Source organism: Triticum urartu, chromosome 4A, assembly GCF_056163025.1.
Source record: "Triticum urartu cultivar PI428250 chromosome 4A, HENAU_Tu73, whole genome shotgun sequence".
In the NCBI taxonomy this organism is placed as follows: domain Eukaryota; kingdom Viridiplantae; phylum Streptophyta; class Magnoliopsida; order Poales; family Poaceae; genus Triticum; species Triticum urartu.
In genome coordinates this window covers 137,114,689-137,131,308 of record NC_141876.1, presented here as the reverse complement: position 1 = coordinate 137,131,308, position 16,620 = coordinate 137,114,689, and the positions used below count along the sequence as shown (strand labels likewise).

The 16,620-nt window shown below is 47.9% G+C and overlaps 4 protein-coding genes across 4 annotated transcripts; 2 read left to right on the top strand and 2 right to left on the bottom strand.

Annotated features, from left to right (window-relative positions):
* Positions 1-1,070: 1,070 nt before the first annotated feature.
* On the top strand, positions 1,071-3,568 carry LOC125551011 (uncharacterized). Its single transcript, XM_048714159.2, has 5 exons — positions 1,071-1,338; positions 1,491-1,623; positions 1,800-2,038; positions 2,777-2,948; positions 3,123-3,568. The coding sequence occupies exons 1-5, from the start codon at positions 1,208-1,210 to the stop codon at positions 3,276-3,278; spliced, it is 831 nt and encodes a 276-aa protein (XP_048570116.1). The 5' UTR covers positions 1,071-1,207; the 3' UTR covers positions 3,279-3,568.
* Positions 3,569-3,758: 190 nt separating this feature from the next.
* Positions 3,759-6,881, top strand: LOC125551010 (calcium-dependent protein kinase 25-like). The gene is made up of 6 exons (XM_048714157.2): positions 3,759-5,455; positions 5,545-5,660; positions 5,770-5,937; positions 6,032-6,159; positions 6,257-6,356; positions 6,510-6,881. The coding sequence occupies exons 1-6, from the start codon at positions 4,474-4,476 to the stop codon at positions 6,612-6,614; spliced, it is 1,599 nt and encodes a 532-aa protein (XP_048570114.1). The 5' UTR covers positions 3,759-4,473; the 3' UTR covers positions 6,615-6,881.
* A 182-nt stretch (positions 6,882-7,063) lies between these two features.
* Positions 7,064-8,421, bottom strand: LOC125551012 (uncharacterized). Its single transcript, XM_048714160.1, has 3 exons — positions 8,195-8,421; positions 7,642-7,717; positions 7,064-7,340 (listed from the first exon to the last, which is right to left on the bottom strand). Exons 1-2 carry the CDS (start codon positions 8,315-8,317, stop codon positions 7,652-7,654), a joined length of 189 nt encoding a protein of 62 aa, XP_048570117.1. The 5' UTR covers positions 8,318-8,421; the 3' UTR covers positions 7,064-7,340; positions 7,642-7,651.
* A 4,053-nt stretch (positions 8,422-12,474) lies between these two features.
* On the bottom strand, positions 12,475-15,445 carry LOC125551013 (putative auxin efflux carrier component 1b). Its single transcript, XM_048714161.2, has 6 exons — positions 14,186-15,445; positions 13,798-14,083; positions 13,604-13,689; positions 13,366-13,523; positions 13,201-13,277; positions 12,475-12,871 (listed from the first exon to the last, which is right to left on the bottom strand). The coding sequence occupies exons 1-6, from the start codon at positions 15,216-15,218 to the stop codon at positions 12,805-12,807; spliced, it is 1,707 nt and encodes a 568-aa protein (XP_048570118.2). The 5' UTR covers positions 15,219-15,445; the 3' UTR covers positions 12,475-12,804.
* Between the last annotated feature and the right edge of the window lie 1,175 nt (positions 15,446-16,620).

Below are 16,620 nucleotides of genomic sequence, written 5' to 3'. Positions count from 1 at the left end.
CCGAATGTTTCTTGGGATCCCACCTCTTTCTCAGACCTACGACTATTAGCTGGCAACATCCAGGGTCTGTCTAAGAGGTTGTTTTGGGCTGGGCTGGGTGCTCTTTGCTGGTCTTTATGGACTACTAGGAATAAATTCACTATTGATGGTGTTTTTCTTAACAAACCAGCTGATGTTCTATTTAAAATGTCTATCTTCTTGCAGCAGTGAAAATTATTGACTAAGCCAGCGGATCTGGACTGTATGGAGGAGTTGATCAACAAAGTGCGGGCATCTGCCAATCTGATGTCCTCTCCTGCCGCCGCTAATTCCTCCTAGGTTTTTGGGCTATCTCTGTTTTGCAGTAGGTTGTTGGCCTGCGTGCCTTCTTCTGTGACAATTAGGCATGTGTGCCTCCGAACTTCTGTGTTGTGTGAACTGCGGCTTTTGGCCTCTGATGTGGTTGCGTGGTACGCTTGTGCTTGGTCTGTCCTGTACTCTACCGTGTGGCTTTATCTATAAAGTCAGAGGTATGCATTTTTCCTAAAAAATAACTTTAGCATCACACTAGACGGTAATTCAAGATCCGATACACCAATTCATCAGAAGGAGCTGATTCTAGGGTTCTAGGAAGAAGAAGGATATCTTATCCAAAAAGGAGGAAGAAGGAGAGAAGCACACACAGGTGCAGAGAGAAAGAGAGCTGCCTTGAAAGCTGTCTCCCTCATCAGACTGGTCATAGTGGGGAGTAACTTAGATCAGCGTCATGCATATGACACTAGCCTAAGTTACTACCTTCATAATGCAAAATAAAGTAATATTAGTATCTTAGATGGCTTCATTTATTAGTTTGTAGACTCGTCTTGTCTTGAAAAGTGCTATGTTACAATAACATATTATGTTACCACATCTCATTAATTACTTGCCACATAAGCAAAAACAAATTTAAAATGCGCTATTACTAGCTAAATTACTTCCACTATGACTAGCTTCAAAAGTAGCTGACCGTTGCGTACATGGGCCGGCCTTTGAGTGTGTGCCTAGTCCTTCCTGACGGGCCTCCAGCACCGGTTGGTGGTGGGCCCTGCCTGTCGGTGGCAGACTTGGTCGTGAGTCGTGACACTCCACTTATCTAGAGGTGGGGGTGCCGGCCGCCGCCGGCGAGGCGTCCTGGCCCCGCCCCGGCCCCGCCATCTCACCTTGGGAGAAGTTACCAGAAAAGAATGAGATGGAGGAGGAGCACAGCGGCGGGGTGCGGCGGAGGTGGCTCGTCGACGTCGCCCGCTGGCGCCCCTCCCCGACGCAGTTCCAAGCCGCGGCTGCCCTCCTGCCGCTGCACCACCGCCATGCCATCTCCAGGTAAACTCTCCCACCAGGTTAACTCCCTTCCCTTCGGAGATGGATAAGAAAATACCCATGGAATTGGTAGGGTTGAATTCGAATCAAAACCCCTGACTATGCCCTTCGGAGATTGATCTTGCTGTGGGGATCAACCCAACTCGCTGGTGCAGGTTTGTCAAGGAGGAGGACAGGAAACGAGCGCTCATCAGCCGGCTGCTCCAGTACTCGCTTGTGCACCGTGTTCTTGGCATCCCATTCCACCAGATCGACATATGCCGAACAACTGAAGGGAAGCCGTATCTGGTACTGCAGCTCGTTCAATCAATTTCGTTCCGAAGTCACTACAACAACTCTTTACCCTTTATTATTTACTCTCAACTGCATCAACGGATGAAAAATGAGCATTTTTTAGGTCAAATAGCTTCTGCAATCAATGGATCACTCTCTGATTAAGTTATATGCCCTTGTTATTCTTGCAGAAGAATGGCCCTCCGGCCTTCAGAAACTTCAATTTCAACACGTCGCATCAGGGTGACTACGTCGGCATAGCATCTGAGCTTCTTTGCCTTGTTGGCCTTGATATTGTGTGTATCTCTAAGCCTCAGGGAGAAACCACCGTGGAATTCCTTAAGAATTTCTCTTCATACCTCACAGACCATGAGTGGAACTGCATTGGTCACGCTGCCGGTTCCATTGAGATGTTAACAGAATTCTACAGGTAATTATTTGTTGGGAGCTTTCTAATAGACAATAATGTACAGAGAATCAGCATTCAGAGTTGGTTGAGTGTCGGGCCCTCTACCCTGATGGATGATTCAGAGGACTATGAGCTAGTTCTATAATCACCACGAAAAAAGCACAAGAAAAGAGTAGTAGATCAATGCTACTACTTATGAATTTCTGCTGAAACCTAACCAAGTACCTGTACTCCCATGTCCTAAAAGTTATCATTACTGCACTCAAGTTCATAGATGCTGCAGTGTTTAACAACCCATTCAGCTGCGTGAGGCTTGAGTCCTAATTTTTAATATTTTAGCAAAAACAAATCTCTGGGTTTTGCCAACAATGTGGAAGGAGATATTTTTTTACTAAAATAAATAGTTTTAAAATTTTGAAATAAGTACGCTTCAAACACTACCAAGGATGTGGTTCTGCTTTTGTAAGAAGTGTATGTTAGCAGCTATGTTAGTTGATATCATCTTCATTCTTTGATGGTCTGCATAGTACAAATTGTTTGTCTTTCTTTTGGAAGAAAGACAGCCAAAGTGCATCTTAGATTTGATAATTATCAAAGAAAACAACCAGTACATTACATTGAAAAACATACTAGCCTTCTTCTTCCTCCGATTGACTGCCGCCCGTTGGAGATTGAAATCGCACTGAACCAACAGTAAAGAAAAGGGACACCTGCAAATGCCCTCGCCATACCAGGCTATAAATTGTTCGTCATTTGTAGGTACTGGTGTCTCAAAGAAGCATTTGTTAAAGCTGTAGGCGCTGGGGTTGGATTTGGGCTGCATCGCTTGGAATTCCACCATGTTGAATGGAGTAACATCTCTGTCTACATTGACGGGATAGAGTCTAGGAAATGGAGGTTCTGCCTTTTCAAGCTTGATGAATTGCATTTGGTATGTATGGATTTGTTCACATCATATACTTTGCACAGATAGAAATCCAATTCAAAATCGATCTGGTGATATAAATCTGTTATATGTTCTTTACAAAGCGTAGAGTAGGGATATGCTCTTGCAGGCTAGTTCTTGTGACAGGTTACTTACTTACCATTACAAATGCAATTGCAGGCGTCCATAGCGAAAGGGCATCCGGAGGATGCTACACACAGCTTCAAGACAACATTGTCTGATGTGGTTGTTGAGGACGAAGAATTTTATGCTGCACTAGAGATACCAGATGAAACTTTCACGCTACAGACGGCGGAGCAACTTACACAATTATAGTCTTAGCTGGCTAGATTTCTTACATAGTGCAGTAACATATGAGTGCAGGATTATATCAAGAGATGAAACGCCTTAGGCTTATTGATTCCCAGTTGCATACCACTTCACGAATGAATCAAGAGATGACATATATACTTGAAGGTGTCAAATAAGTAGATAATCAAGAGATGACATATATACATGAAGGTGTCAGGATTTGATAAAAAAAACTTGAAACTAGAAAGATAGATGAATGCCTGCTAAATGTAGGCCAATTTTTATTCAGAACAAGGATGCATGATTTATGCTCAGAGCTTTTGCGCAGGATGATCTATCAGGATTTTTTTTCCAATTTATGGCAAAAGGAAATCACAATTTTGGAAGGGTTTACATGCTATAATAATCTGGTTTACGATGAGAGCTGCATATATTGTAGATTTGTAGTCAAGTTGTCTCATGCGAAATTTTGGCCAGGTGTCTCTAGTCATTTCTCAACATAAGCACTGTGTAATACAGCTATCTTATTTGGAGCTTCAGAGGCCTCTCAAGGTTGAAACATTCTGTATGGCTGCTTCCAGGTGATAGAGATCTGAGGCGTGGAGGATTACTCTGTAAACCATGTAGAGATCTTGAATCGTCAGAACAGATGCTGTTTTAGTTGCCTTTTTGGTAAATTTTCATTGGTGTGTGCATAGAGATTGAAGAGTCCTGGAACCTTATGGATGCTGTAGGTAACACAGATGACAAATGTTGAATCGACTTCAATTCTATGCATGAGGGCTGCAAGCCTGCAGAACGATATATTTTATTTTGAAGTATAATTTGTAAACCTTTAGGATGATCACCCCAAGTGCAACCGCAACATTTTAAAAATAGCAATCTGAACTCACTTCCATAATGTGCCTTTATCTTGGAAAATAATGGACATACACTCGAAGAGTTGTATTAGTATCAAAATGGGGAGTACCAGGAACTGACGGCCATGGCTATAAAACATTGACCGGAAAAGAGAGCAAGTGAGGAAGCAAGGGAGCAAGCAAGCTATATCCGGAGTCCGGCGCCCGTTGCCGCCATTCCCTCCACACCTTCCAAACTCCAAATCCATCTTTTTCTCTGTCGCACAAAGGCTTTCCAACCAAACAAAGCGAAAAATGCTGCATGCTGGTCTCTCTTTTGGCCGGTTCTCCATGCATGCCTGTGTCTCCGTCGGAGAGCCATGGGCCAATGCTGCGCCAAGGGTGCCGGGCGCGCCGGCGACGCCAACTCGGACCCGCCGCTGCCCGCGCCCGCAGCCCCAAAGGTGGAGCCCGTTGCATCGTCGTCGACCGCCAGCAACGGCGTCGCGGCGCCGCCGGCCGCCAATGCCAAGCCGGGCAAGCCGCCGCCCCCCGTGGGCGAGGTGCTCGGCCGCGCCATGGAGGACGTGCGCACCACCTACTCCATCGGCAAGGAGCTCGGGCGCGGCCAGTTCGGCGTGACCCACCTCTGCACGCACCGCTCCACCGGCGAGAAGCTGGCGTGCAAGACCATCGCCAAGCGCAAGCTGGCCAACAAGGAGGACGTGGAGGACGTCCGGCGCGAGGTGCAGATCATGTACCACCTCTCCGGCCAGCCCAACATCGTCGACCTCCGGGGCGCCTACGAGGACAAGCACAACGTGCACCTCGTCATGGAGCTCTGCGCCGGCGGCGAGCTCTTCGACCGGATCATCGCCAAGGGCCACTACACGGAGCGGGCCGCCGCCGCGCTGCTCCGGGCCATCGTCGGCATCGTCCACACATGCCACTGCATGGGGGTGATGCACCGGGACCTCAAGCCGGAGAACTTCCTCCTGCTCAGCAAAGGGGAGGACTCGCCGCTCAAGGCCACCGACTTCGGCCTCTCCGTCTTCTTCAAGGAAGGCGAGGTGTTCAGGGACATCGTCGGCAGCGCATACTACATCGCGCCGGAGGTGCTCAAGCGGCGCTACGGCCCCGAGGCTGACATCTGGAGCATCGGCGTCATGCTCTACATCTTCCTCGCCGGCGTCCCGCCGTTCTGGGCGGAGAACGAGAACGCCATCTTCACCGCCGTGCTACGCGGGCAGGTCGACTTCAACGGCGATCCATGGCCAAACATCTCCTCCGGCGCCAAGGATCTTGTCAAGAAGATGCTCAACATCAACCCCAAGGAGAGGCTCACGGCCTTCCAAGTCCTCAGTAAGCACTCTCCCAAACCTGATTCATGCGTCATATGGTTCATGTGTCGAAGCTTATGGCCTGAAAATTGTGTGGATTTGAGTTGCCAGATCACCCGTGGATCAAAGAAGACGGAGACGCACCCGATACGCCGCTCGACAATGTCGTTCTCAACAGGCTCAAGCAATTCAGGGCCATGAACCAGTTCAAGAAAGCTGCGCTGAGGGTAGGAGGAACTCTTGTTTTTCTCCTCATATCTAGCTGTTGAACTGAACAAACAATGCTTAGATTGCAGTTTGTCAGGCACTCAACATTGATGGTGTGTGTGCTTTCAGGTTATAGCTGGGTGCTTGTCGGAAGAGGAGATCAGGGGGCTCAAGGAGATGTTCAAGAACATCGACAAAGATAACAGCGGCACAATCACGCTCGAAGAGCTCAAGAACGGGCTAGCAAAGCAGGGCACAAAGCTGTCAGACAATGAAATTGAGCAACTCATGGAAGCAGTGAGTCTTCACTCTTCAGCGAGCTATCGATAACACGGTTCCATTGCAGGACAGGTTTTTCATCAAAATTCATCTGTACTTCAAATTTCTCCAGGCTGATGCAGATGGCAATGGATTGATTGACTACGAGGAGTTCGTCACCGCCACAGTTCACATGAACAAGATGCATAGAGAGGAGCACCTATACACAGCATTCCAGTTCTTCGACAAGGATAACAGTGGGTAAGCTGAACAACAAAATCAACAGACTAGGTAGCTGAATTCTGTAGTTTAGATAGCATTTTACTACGGCTTATGTTTTATCTCAAAAATCTTGCAGGTACATAACAAGAGATGAGCTCGAGCAAGCCTTGAAGGAGAAGGGAATGTATGATGCCAAAGAGATCAAGGAGATCATCTCAGAGGCTGACACTGACAATGTAAGACAGCAAGTATAAATTGAGTATGCATTACACATACGCAATCTGATGCACGGAAGTTAAATTGCACACAAAAAATAGGACCTGATAAAATCAAATTGATAGCCAGTTTACTCAGTTGACAATGATTAATTTATTTTATTGCACATATAGGATGGGAGGATAGATTATTCAGAATTCGTGGCGATGATGAAGAAAGGAGCAGGCAGCACCGAGCCAACGAACCCAAAGAAGAGGAGAGATCTAGTTCTAGAGTGAAACAGGCATTTTAGCTCAAACAAGGAGATGTGCAGTCACCACCAGTGCAGAGTGCATAATGGAACCCTCTTTCCAGATGCTTCTCAGCATGAGCTCAAAATCGTGGACAGATTTGTACAATCTACTTACTAGTTGCTGAGGAGTATCACTTGGATTGGAATCCACATACATACCCATGAATTTGGGGAAGAAAGATGGAGTTGTCTCCCACCTGCACATTTTTGTCATCTTGTACACTTACACACTTACATAAGATGTTGGTGGTGCGCAAGCCCTAGAGGTCATCGGTGCATTCATGAGGGTGCAAGCCTCTGCTGATGTGGTTGATGGAGAAGAAACATAGAGGACTAGATGAATGAAGATATAATTGGTCTTCACCAACAATTTCAAGACTACATATGGTATATAGTGAGGCCAGATGAATTGATTTACTTGTATTACAACAGGTCTGAACTAAATAGATGATTTCATTTGCTTATGTTACACCAGATGAATACAATAAGTTGACAAAAGATTCATAACAGTGTAGTTTAAAGAAATTATTTCACTGCGTCTGGTGTTCCTTGGTTTGTCATTACAGAGAATTGATGCATTGCAGGAGCATCACGAAACAAGATCTAATGACCCACCGACACTGAAAAGCCTGGTCGCAACTTCATCAAACTTACTCCATCCCAAGTAAATGAACAATCCAGGATGTGATAAGCTAATAATGTAAGCAGATACCTGCGCAAATGAAAAGAAAAATATTGTGTCAATGGAAAGTGAGGTCGCTACTTATTGGACAATTTGCTATGGGATGCATCAGCGGAATCTCCCAGATTCCTGCCACCAAATGGTTTGCGAGGAATGAGCGCTTCTCACCTCAAGAAAATCCATTTATTCGCCGAATATCAGTGGTGTAGTTAAAGTCTAGTTAATTCACCGGAAATCGTTCTATGATGCCATACTATGAGTACAAGGAGATGCATGAAAGGGGAAAAGCATTTTTTTTCATTTTTTTTTAAGTGTGGAAGCATGTATTTACCTAGTAGAGTTTATTTTGCAGTTTCTAGAGAACCATTGCCTTGCAGTGCTTCACGTTCCCTTTGACGGCGTTCTCTCTGCAAATTTGGACAAGAAATTACACATTACACACACGAAATTGAAAATTGTATCCAATAAATCAAGATCCTAGTACTCTCATTGCAAGTTGTTGGGAAGCAAGGATGGGTCTATCATGGAACATGTGCAGTGCAGATGTAGTTTCCCTGGAAGAATTTACAGAACGACAGTAAGTGGCGCAATTCAACTGGGCAAGGCACTCCTCAAGTGTAATCGCTTTGGTAAAACAGCACATCCCAGTCCAAACAGCTTATCTATCGAACCGCTCCCAGTCCCAGGCATTTCCACAAACAGCTGGTGTGCAGATGCGCATGGGCAAATCTAGAACAAGAATCCAACCAAACAGGCACTCGTTCTAGCTAGGAATTGCACGGTGGGTGAAGTTTGCAGTGGATATGTCTCAACCAACGACGATCACAGGCATTTCCGCATACAGTCGGAGAAGAAGGAGCGAGGAGAGGGTGGGGGTACCGTACCCTGCGGTCCCAGTAGGGGTGGAAGCAGACGAAGTCGTAGACGGGGGTGATGGTGCTGAGGAGGACGAGGTTGACGCCCATGAACACCAGCAGCCCCGTCATCGGCCGCGCGCGGTGCGGCATCTCTCCTCCGCCCGTCCCTTCTCGCCGCCGTTCCGTTCCGGGGAGAGCTCTCCGCTGCCACTAGCCGATGCGATGCGACGCGAGAAGAGGAGGCAGCGCTTACAGGTGGGGCCGAATCGTATAAACCGAACCAAACCATCTGATCTTTGACCAGTCACCAGTCCGATAATATCTTTCGACAGAAAGATATATTTTCTTGTCTTTTTTAGGGGAAATATATTTTCTTTATTCCAGAGGAAAGAAAGATATATGTTCGAAAATGTTAATGAGGGAATGTCTTGTCTTGTGTGAATGGTTTTTTTTAAAACGCTCTCTGATGCATCACATGCACAAATCTCAAAGCGGAGACACTAGAAATTTTTGCGGCACATATTCGTTGTCATGAACCTTTTTTTTGCGAGGGCGTTGTCATGAACCCTTACACATGTATTTAATTGCATAATACATCGTTCCTGGTGAATGTGCTTACTTTTTTAGAGAAAAATGAACGTGCTTACTTATGACGTAGCATTGCAAATTTTTTATGTAGTATGGCAATTCTTGAAAATGCGGGTATCTTTCTCTTTTACTTAGCAATGCCAATCGTCTTCGCTACAGCATGGCAATCCCTTGAAACGCATGGCGATTTCTTTACTATATTATGATAAAAGAAACTGCTATAGCATGGCAATTTTTTCTTTTTAGCATAACAAATCTCTCTATTATAGCATGACAAATATATCTCTATTGTTGCCAGGCATGAATGTTCTCTAGGCATGTTTTTTGAGGGAACACTCTCTGATGGCTTCGTTTACTCAAATGAGCCTCTCCGAGAGAACATTTGTTCGCGGAAGGGATCTATCATCTGATTGATTTTTCATCTACTATGTAACTTGATATTTTTTCTTTAGCAATTTCTTTATGGCTAGTTTTATTTCAAATCAAGAAGACATACATCATCAATGGCCAAAGCTAAAATAGAATCGGGTGGGTTCTCCTTTCACAGATTCGGGGGATGAACCCTTATCAAGCTAGCTAGTTCATGAGCCACATGGTTGGTATAACGAGGACATTGTTCAAAAATGACTCGACGAAATTATCCATGGAAATCAAACCATTGTCAATGATACCTGTCGCGGAGGTTGGTGATCTTGAACCATGGTTCATCATGTTTATAAGCTCTAGACGATCAGAGTGCACCATCGGATGTTGAATACACAGGTTTAGGCCCGTCTTCAACAACATGGCCTCAACCACTGAGGCATCAGTTGTGGGATGACCCGTAATTATTCGCCGCGACAACCCCCCGGTCCCTTCACCAGGAATGACCAGAACTATCTCCATGCGAGAAGAAGCATCCACATTTAGTTTTACCATACCCGCTGGCGTTCCCACCCAACAAGTTTCTTCTGTTAGAACCGCTACAATGCACCCAACACAGGCATAATTCAATGTCCGAGTTTGGATTGAGATCGATGTCTGGTGCTTGTACTACTTCATTGTTGACATGTTGCCTACTCTCGCACCATATGAACCAACATCCCACGTCGACAAGATCAACCACTATTGGGGGGGGGGGGGGGGGTTGCTCCATAAACAAATATGGTGCCTTATCAAAAAATGAATTCCTCCAACATACTCGATCCGGCCTTGTCTATTTTTCTGTGAATGCCCACTCCCTTTTGTGTGTTCTTTGTTCTTGGGCATTCAAACAAAAGCATGGCAGATATCTTCCCTTCCCACAAACATGTCATGTTGGGGAGACTTTAATATGGCCATTGTTTTGGATCTTTCTACATAGAATGGCTTCATGCATGACGCATCACACAATTTTTGATTGTAGCCAGAATTTCAGTTTCCATAGTTTCTTCCACATAAGGTTCACAACAGATCTACTTTGACCGGAAAAAACGTCTGATTTTTCACCAGGCTGGGAATCTCATTTGAGGTGATATGGCGATCGGGCTGAGAATGTATTTGAATTGGTGTAATGTCATGCCACGGAGTCATTCATCTCACCGCTAGGTAGTGGGTTTGAAGGATTATGTTCACATCCACTTCCGAGAAGTTGTCATGGATCAGTTCCTCGTCCTACCAGTCCATATGTGGGTCAGTCAACTCATGTACCATACTCAGGGTTCTTGCACCTCTTACATTACAACTTTTGCTAGATGGAATCCAAGGGTCATCCCAAATAAGAATGCTAGCTCCGATTTGTTAGAATAAATTGTATAGGGTTAGGAAACATGTTTAACCTTTAACCTCTCTCTATCTCTGCTTCTCTCGTATCCCTCTTTGTAACGATCTCACGATCGATCTCTCCTTCTTGTATGCCAAGGCTTTTGCTCAATATATATTAATGCGGCCTGAGACAAAGGGTTTAACGCTTCCCATATCATTTGATACGGTTCCCACTCTCCTAATGCAACCCTGTTTGAAAGTTTGAATGTTTGTCCAAATACTCTGTCAAGCATATGAATAACTCGTGCCACAAAGAGATTGACCATTTTCAACATAGTTTCACCAAGAGGGCTTTGTTAAAGTTGAGCATATCCTGAAAATCCATTCCTCCCATCTACTTAAGCGCACACATCTTACGCCATGCGAACCAATGCATCTTTTGTTGCTGGTGATCAAGACCGCCCCACCAATAGCGCGAATTTGTATTTGCAATGCCCTTGCAAACCTGTTTTGGGAGTTGAAGCACTAGAACTACTATAAAAACATGACGCCGGTTAGTTGGGGAAAAAATTTGGTGGCAACGTTTTCTAGTGAAAACTCCCAATCGGTGAAAAATCTAAAAGCTTCATTCGTCAAACGTCGGGTATTGAACGAATGGACCATATTGGAAGTGGGATGGCACCTAGCGCTTCGTTTGCTAACTTCCCAGCGAATTTCATCAAGCTCACAATTTTAATTAGGGAGCGAGATATTGGGACCACGACCAAAAGCTTTGCACAATTTAAAAAAAGATCAGTTTTGCTAAAGCACATCTAGATGTGCCATAAGTATTGCACATCTAAGTCATATGTCATTGATCGTACATTAAGATTCGTGTGAATATTTTCTTTCTCTTTTTTCTTTTTCTCTTTATACTTGATTCACTCACTTAGATGTGCAATAACTAAAGCACATCTAGATGTGCCCTAGACACACCCTTAAAAGATAGCTCGGACTAATATATGTAAGCAATTTTAAGCCACACGTCGTCTGGCATGATGGTGAGGTGCCCTTGTAATTAGTAGCTTGGTCTTGAGCTTGTTCCAAAAGTCAACATGGTTTGTGCAAAATTCTTTTAAAATGCCAGATTTTGAATTTTGCCAAAAGTCCTTGAAATGTTTGATGAGTTTTGTGCAATTTCAAGAAGAAAAAAAACATGAATTTCAGTTACCAAAGAAGTTGAGAAACAAAATGTCATTCCGTTGGGCATGTGTTACGTAGTAGTGAAATAGCAATCAGAAGTTCAACAAGATCTGTCAAAAGTATCCAAATGACAGTAAAAAGAAGAAAACTAGTTGTGAATTTGTATGGTTAATACGGGTTAGGATCCTCTACGGTACCCTCGCAAAAAGAAAAAAAATTCTCTGCGATAGCCCGGTTAATACTACTACCTTCATTCGTAACGTTGGGGAGTGCAAATTGAACTCCCCAAACGTCATATATTTAGGAATCGAGGGAGTTGTTGTTAAAAAGATCACACAAGAAATAAGTAGTTGTTAAAATTCTTATCTGCCCTTTTCTAAGTTGAAAAAGAAAGGCCCAGGATATACCACTGGGTGGAATGGAGCATCATTTCCATTTCACTAGGGCCGCGGCTTGCTTCGATTGCGCATGCCTAAACTAAACTCAAGAGAAAGCCAACGCTTTTTGTCCGACTCGCGACACCATCATCCCCTTCTCTTCTCACCCATTGATTTCCGCTCGAGCATGGATGCACTGGCTGGTCACACCACCGTGTCCCCTTTCCATGCTCCGGGTCAATGTTTTGTACCACCACACCGTCCGGAAGAGAACAAAAGGCCACAGTTCACTTAGAAAAAAAGGACTAGAAAAGCGATGCACCTTTGTTCCCCTAAAGAAAACATTAAAACATGCACGTTTTTCTTCACGACCGTTCCGTTCCAAGGGAAAACAAAGCACTTGCAGTATTAAAGACATGCAACGAATTTCACATGACATTGAAGGAAATTCCATACGATAGATGAATGAAATGAAAGAGTTACAAATCTCAATGATAGATCTGATCGATGCCTCACAAATTAGCCAGACTTGACGTTAGTTGGCGCTAATCCGCTTTCTACTATCTCTGCTAAACCGACTCCTTCCATCAGAGTTCTAACGCTTCCATCCCCAACCTAAAATCTAAAATCACCTACGTTTTAGTAGTAGTCCATTCTAATCTGGGATCAACCAAGCAAGCAAAAGGAAACGGTACTGCTACTGCTAGAGCACTGGTGCTGAGTGACGATGCTGCTGTCAGTGGCACCCGGTTGAGCTGAGCTGATAGTTCAGAGGCCCAGCAGTATGTAGTAGACCAGTGTGATGGGGAGGGCGATGAGCATCCCGAAGATCACGCTGCATCAAAGCATAGTTTCATCATCATGTCAGGAATCAAAAGATCATAGTATACCACCATCTCAATGAATCAATGTTATGATATAAAGTAGACGCAGCAACATGTCAAATTCCAAGGGAATCAAATCGATGTTGCACGATGATGATGATGATGAGTAGGATAGGAATCATGAAAAGCTACAAGGTTGTGTTTTCTCTGACTTGAGTGTATGATGCTCTCCAGTTACAACAAGAGAAAAGATGGGAATGGTTTTTGAAAGCTTTCCTTTCTAAAATTGATAACAGTGGCACAGCAAGAAAGATGCTAGAGGTGTGTTAAGATATCATACGCCGTGCTGAGAATGTTGGGGTGGACGTTGTACTCCTTGGCGAACACGAAGGGCACGATTCCTTGTGGCAGAGCAGCCTGCGATGCAAATTCAATTCATATGGTCACTACATTTTCTCTAGCTGAGTTCCAAGACAAGATGCTCAACTGGGATGTAATGTACTACCTGAACAATGGCGATGTGCAGAAGAACCCCGCGCAACCCAACAGCCAGAGAGGCGGCGGCCATCATCGCCGGACCCACCAGGAACCTCACAGCCATCGCGTAGGCCGCCAGCTTGTTCCCGCAGGCGATGATCCGGGGCTGCAACGCCATGAACAACCCTGCATTGCACAAAACATGAGCACGGCTGGGTTTGTGCAACAGTTTTACAGGAAAAGTGAGGAGTCAGAGCTGTGCAAACCTAGGCTGAACATGGCCATCCCAAGCCCTGCATCCGACAGGATCGAAATCGACTTGGCGATGATCGCCGGCATCTCGATCCCCCACCTGAAGTTGCCGCAATGCAGTTCACAAGATCAATCAGCAGATCAAATGTGGAGTGACTGATGAACAAACAAAATGTTTTTGTTCAGAACCAACGGTGAGATTAACTACCTGTAGGAGACGAGGGACCAGACGACGCCGATGAGGCTGGAGTAGGTGTTCGGGTTCCTGATCAGCTTCCTCCACACCATGATCAGGATGAGCCTCGTCATCACGCTCGCCGGCGGCATCGCGGCGGCCCTCTCCTCGCCGTCGTCCTTGGGGTGCAGCTGCGCGGTCGAGTTGGACCCCAGCTTGGCCAGCGTCGGGCCGTCCACGTTCGCCACGCCGCCGTTCTTGTTCCTGAAGCTGAAGTCGTCGCCGCCGCCGCGGCCGTACTCGTCGTAGGCCTGGGCACCTGAAACCATACGATCCAGACCGTTGGTTCGTCGATCGGACGGCCGAAAACAAACAAACTGCTAGTAGTAGCCTCTATATGAAAGGAGAGAGAAGAAGCTACCTTTGGCGAGGACGTCGCCGTGGTCGGCGCCACCGCCGAAGACATGCATGGCGCCGCCTGCAGCGCGCTCAGAGACCGGCGAGGCGCTGGAGCTCCAGACGAACATGTGCAGGTCCTTGCGCTTCCCGGCCAATGCCTGCGGCAGCGGCTGAGGCGAGTGGCCGCCCGTGCCGTTGCCAGCGCCAGCGCCGGCGGAGCCCTTCTCCTCGTCCCCCTTGGCATCGCCGACGATGTTGAAGAACTCGGCGTGGTTGAAGCTGGAGCCCCTCGGCGTGGGGTTCCTGGACGACTGCAGCGAGTATATCTCGACGCCGGAGAGGTTGGAGACGCGCGGCTGCATGGACTGCGAGTGGGAGTGTGAGTGCGAGTGGGAGCAGGCGGCCTCGGAGCGCGAGCTGGTGGACTTGCGCACGGTGACCCGCATCCTGCCGTCCTCCCCGACCTCGGCCTCCGCCTGCAGGTCGGCGCCGCCGCCGCCGGCCAGGGAGACGACGTCGGAGTCGACGCGGAAGGAGACGATGTCGGCGGCGGTGTCGGGGAACTGCTCCATGACGAGCATCTTGGCGCCGCGGTACTCGAAGAGGAAGAGCATGAGGGTGTACCAGATGATGCACTGGAGCACGACGATCTGCACCATGAGGGTGCCGGCGCTGGCGGGGCCGTACATGCCCCGGAGCAGCGGGATGCCCATGACGAGCGTGTTGGGGAGCGTGGAGAGGGAGAAGAGGGTGATGAGCCAGTCGAGGGAGCCGTTGCGGAGGCGGCACCAGAGGGCGAGGAGCGCGAGGACGGCGAGCTTCTGGAGCGTGTCGGCGGCGAGGAAGCGGAGGTTCATGGCGAAGGGGTCGTTGGAGGAGATGAAGTGGAAGGAGAGGAGCGGGACGGCGAAGAGCGCGACGAAGCGGTTGATCCCGGAGCACTGGTCGGGCGTGAAGATGCGCCACCAGCGCACGGAGCCGTAGGCGAGCGTCATGGCGACGTAGAGCGGCACGACGGCCGTGAGCACGTGGTAGAGATCCGCCGCGGTGATCATGGCCGCGCGCAATGCGGAGCCAAGAAACGGTGCGTGGTCAAGGCAGCTGGGTCAAGCGGAGGGGGACGGTTCAAGTAAAAAAAGACAAGGGGGGAGGGCAGAGCAGGCTTGGTGAAGAAGACGAAGACGGGGGCGCTGGAAATTAAAGAGCGGGGCGAGGGGAGGGGAGGGGAGCGAGACACGGAAGAGGCAAGCGGCGCAGGGGAGGGGCACAAAAAGCAGCTGCGGCAGGGAGGGGGTAGCATGGCGTGGTGTGATCACTGTGGGGTGTAGGCGAGGACGTAGAGGGAGCAGTGCGTTTCCTGGTCCGAGAGAGAGAGAGAGGAGCAGGTGGGTGCAGGTGTAGGACTAGGAAGTAGGAATAGGGGAGGAACGGCGTAAAGGAAGGGTGAGATGAAAGGAGGGGGCATGGTGTTGGCGTAATGGCGGACAAGAAAGGCGGAGGCGTTGGGACGTGTGTGCGGCGACATGGAGGTGCAAGGCCTTGTCCCTAGTGCGCGGCCCCTGCTCCTGCCCCGGTCCCTTGCATGCAGCTGCGGCAGCTGAGAGAGCTGCAGGAGTAGAGCTCGCTTGCTACCATAGCCTAGGGCTGCCCAATGCTTTGCTCCTGCGACTGCATCTACGCCTCCTCTCTCTCTCTCTCTCTCTCTCTGCGGCTGCTCTGCTGCAGGAGAGCCGAGGGAGGGAATCACATAAAGATCATCCAAACTTTATGCAGCCTAGGTTGGACTTTCTTGCCACCCCTCGCTCCCTCCTCCTCCTCTCTCTCTCTCTCTTGGGTACGTGCAATCGTGCATATACACATTGTACATGCGTACGTGCTGTATACTCCACCGTCTTTTCTACTCCTAACGTAGAGTATAGACAGTCTTGGTGGTGTGGTAGCTGACGCACTTGTACTAGCGCAGGCAGGCAGGCAGGCAGGCAGGGCCAGCTGTTGGGCGGTCGACGAGGACGACTCGTGGTGGAGTGGAGTGGAGTGAGTTCCATCTCTGTACTCTACTGTACACTGTGCTAGTGTGCGTACTGTACGTACGTGCCTGCGACGATTATATATTCGCTCGTTGCTTGCACTGCTCGCCTCGCGACGTCATCTACGTCTTCTCTCCTCGCACTGCACTGCGCTGTCCCCTCTCCCCTCTCCTCTTCTCCCTCCTGCAACGAACGAACGAACGAACTTGGACCGTGACGTACTGCAGTCACGCAAGTGTAAGGCCAACTCCACCGCGCAACCCTATCCTGTCCGGCTCCATCTGTTTGAGGTAAAAGAAACAAAAAAGACGGCCCAGCGCGCGGGAGCAAACGGATTTTTGTCCGCTTTGTGTCCGCTTTCGACCCATCCCCGACCCAAACTTGCGCCGGTTTTGGGGTGAAACGGACGGGCGGACGGGCGGGACGCGCG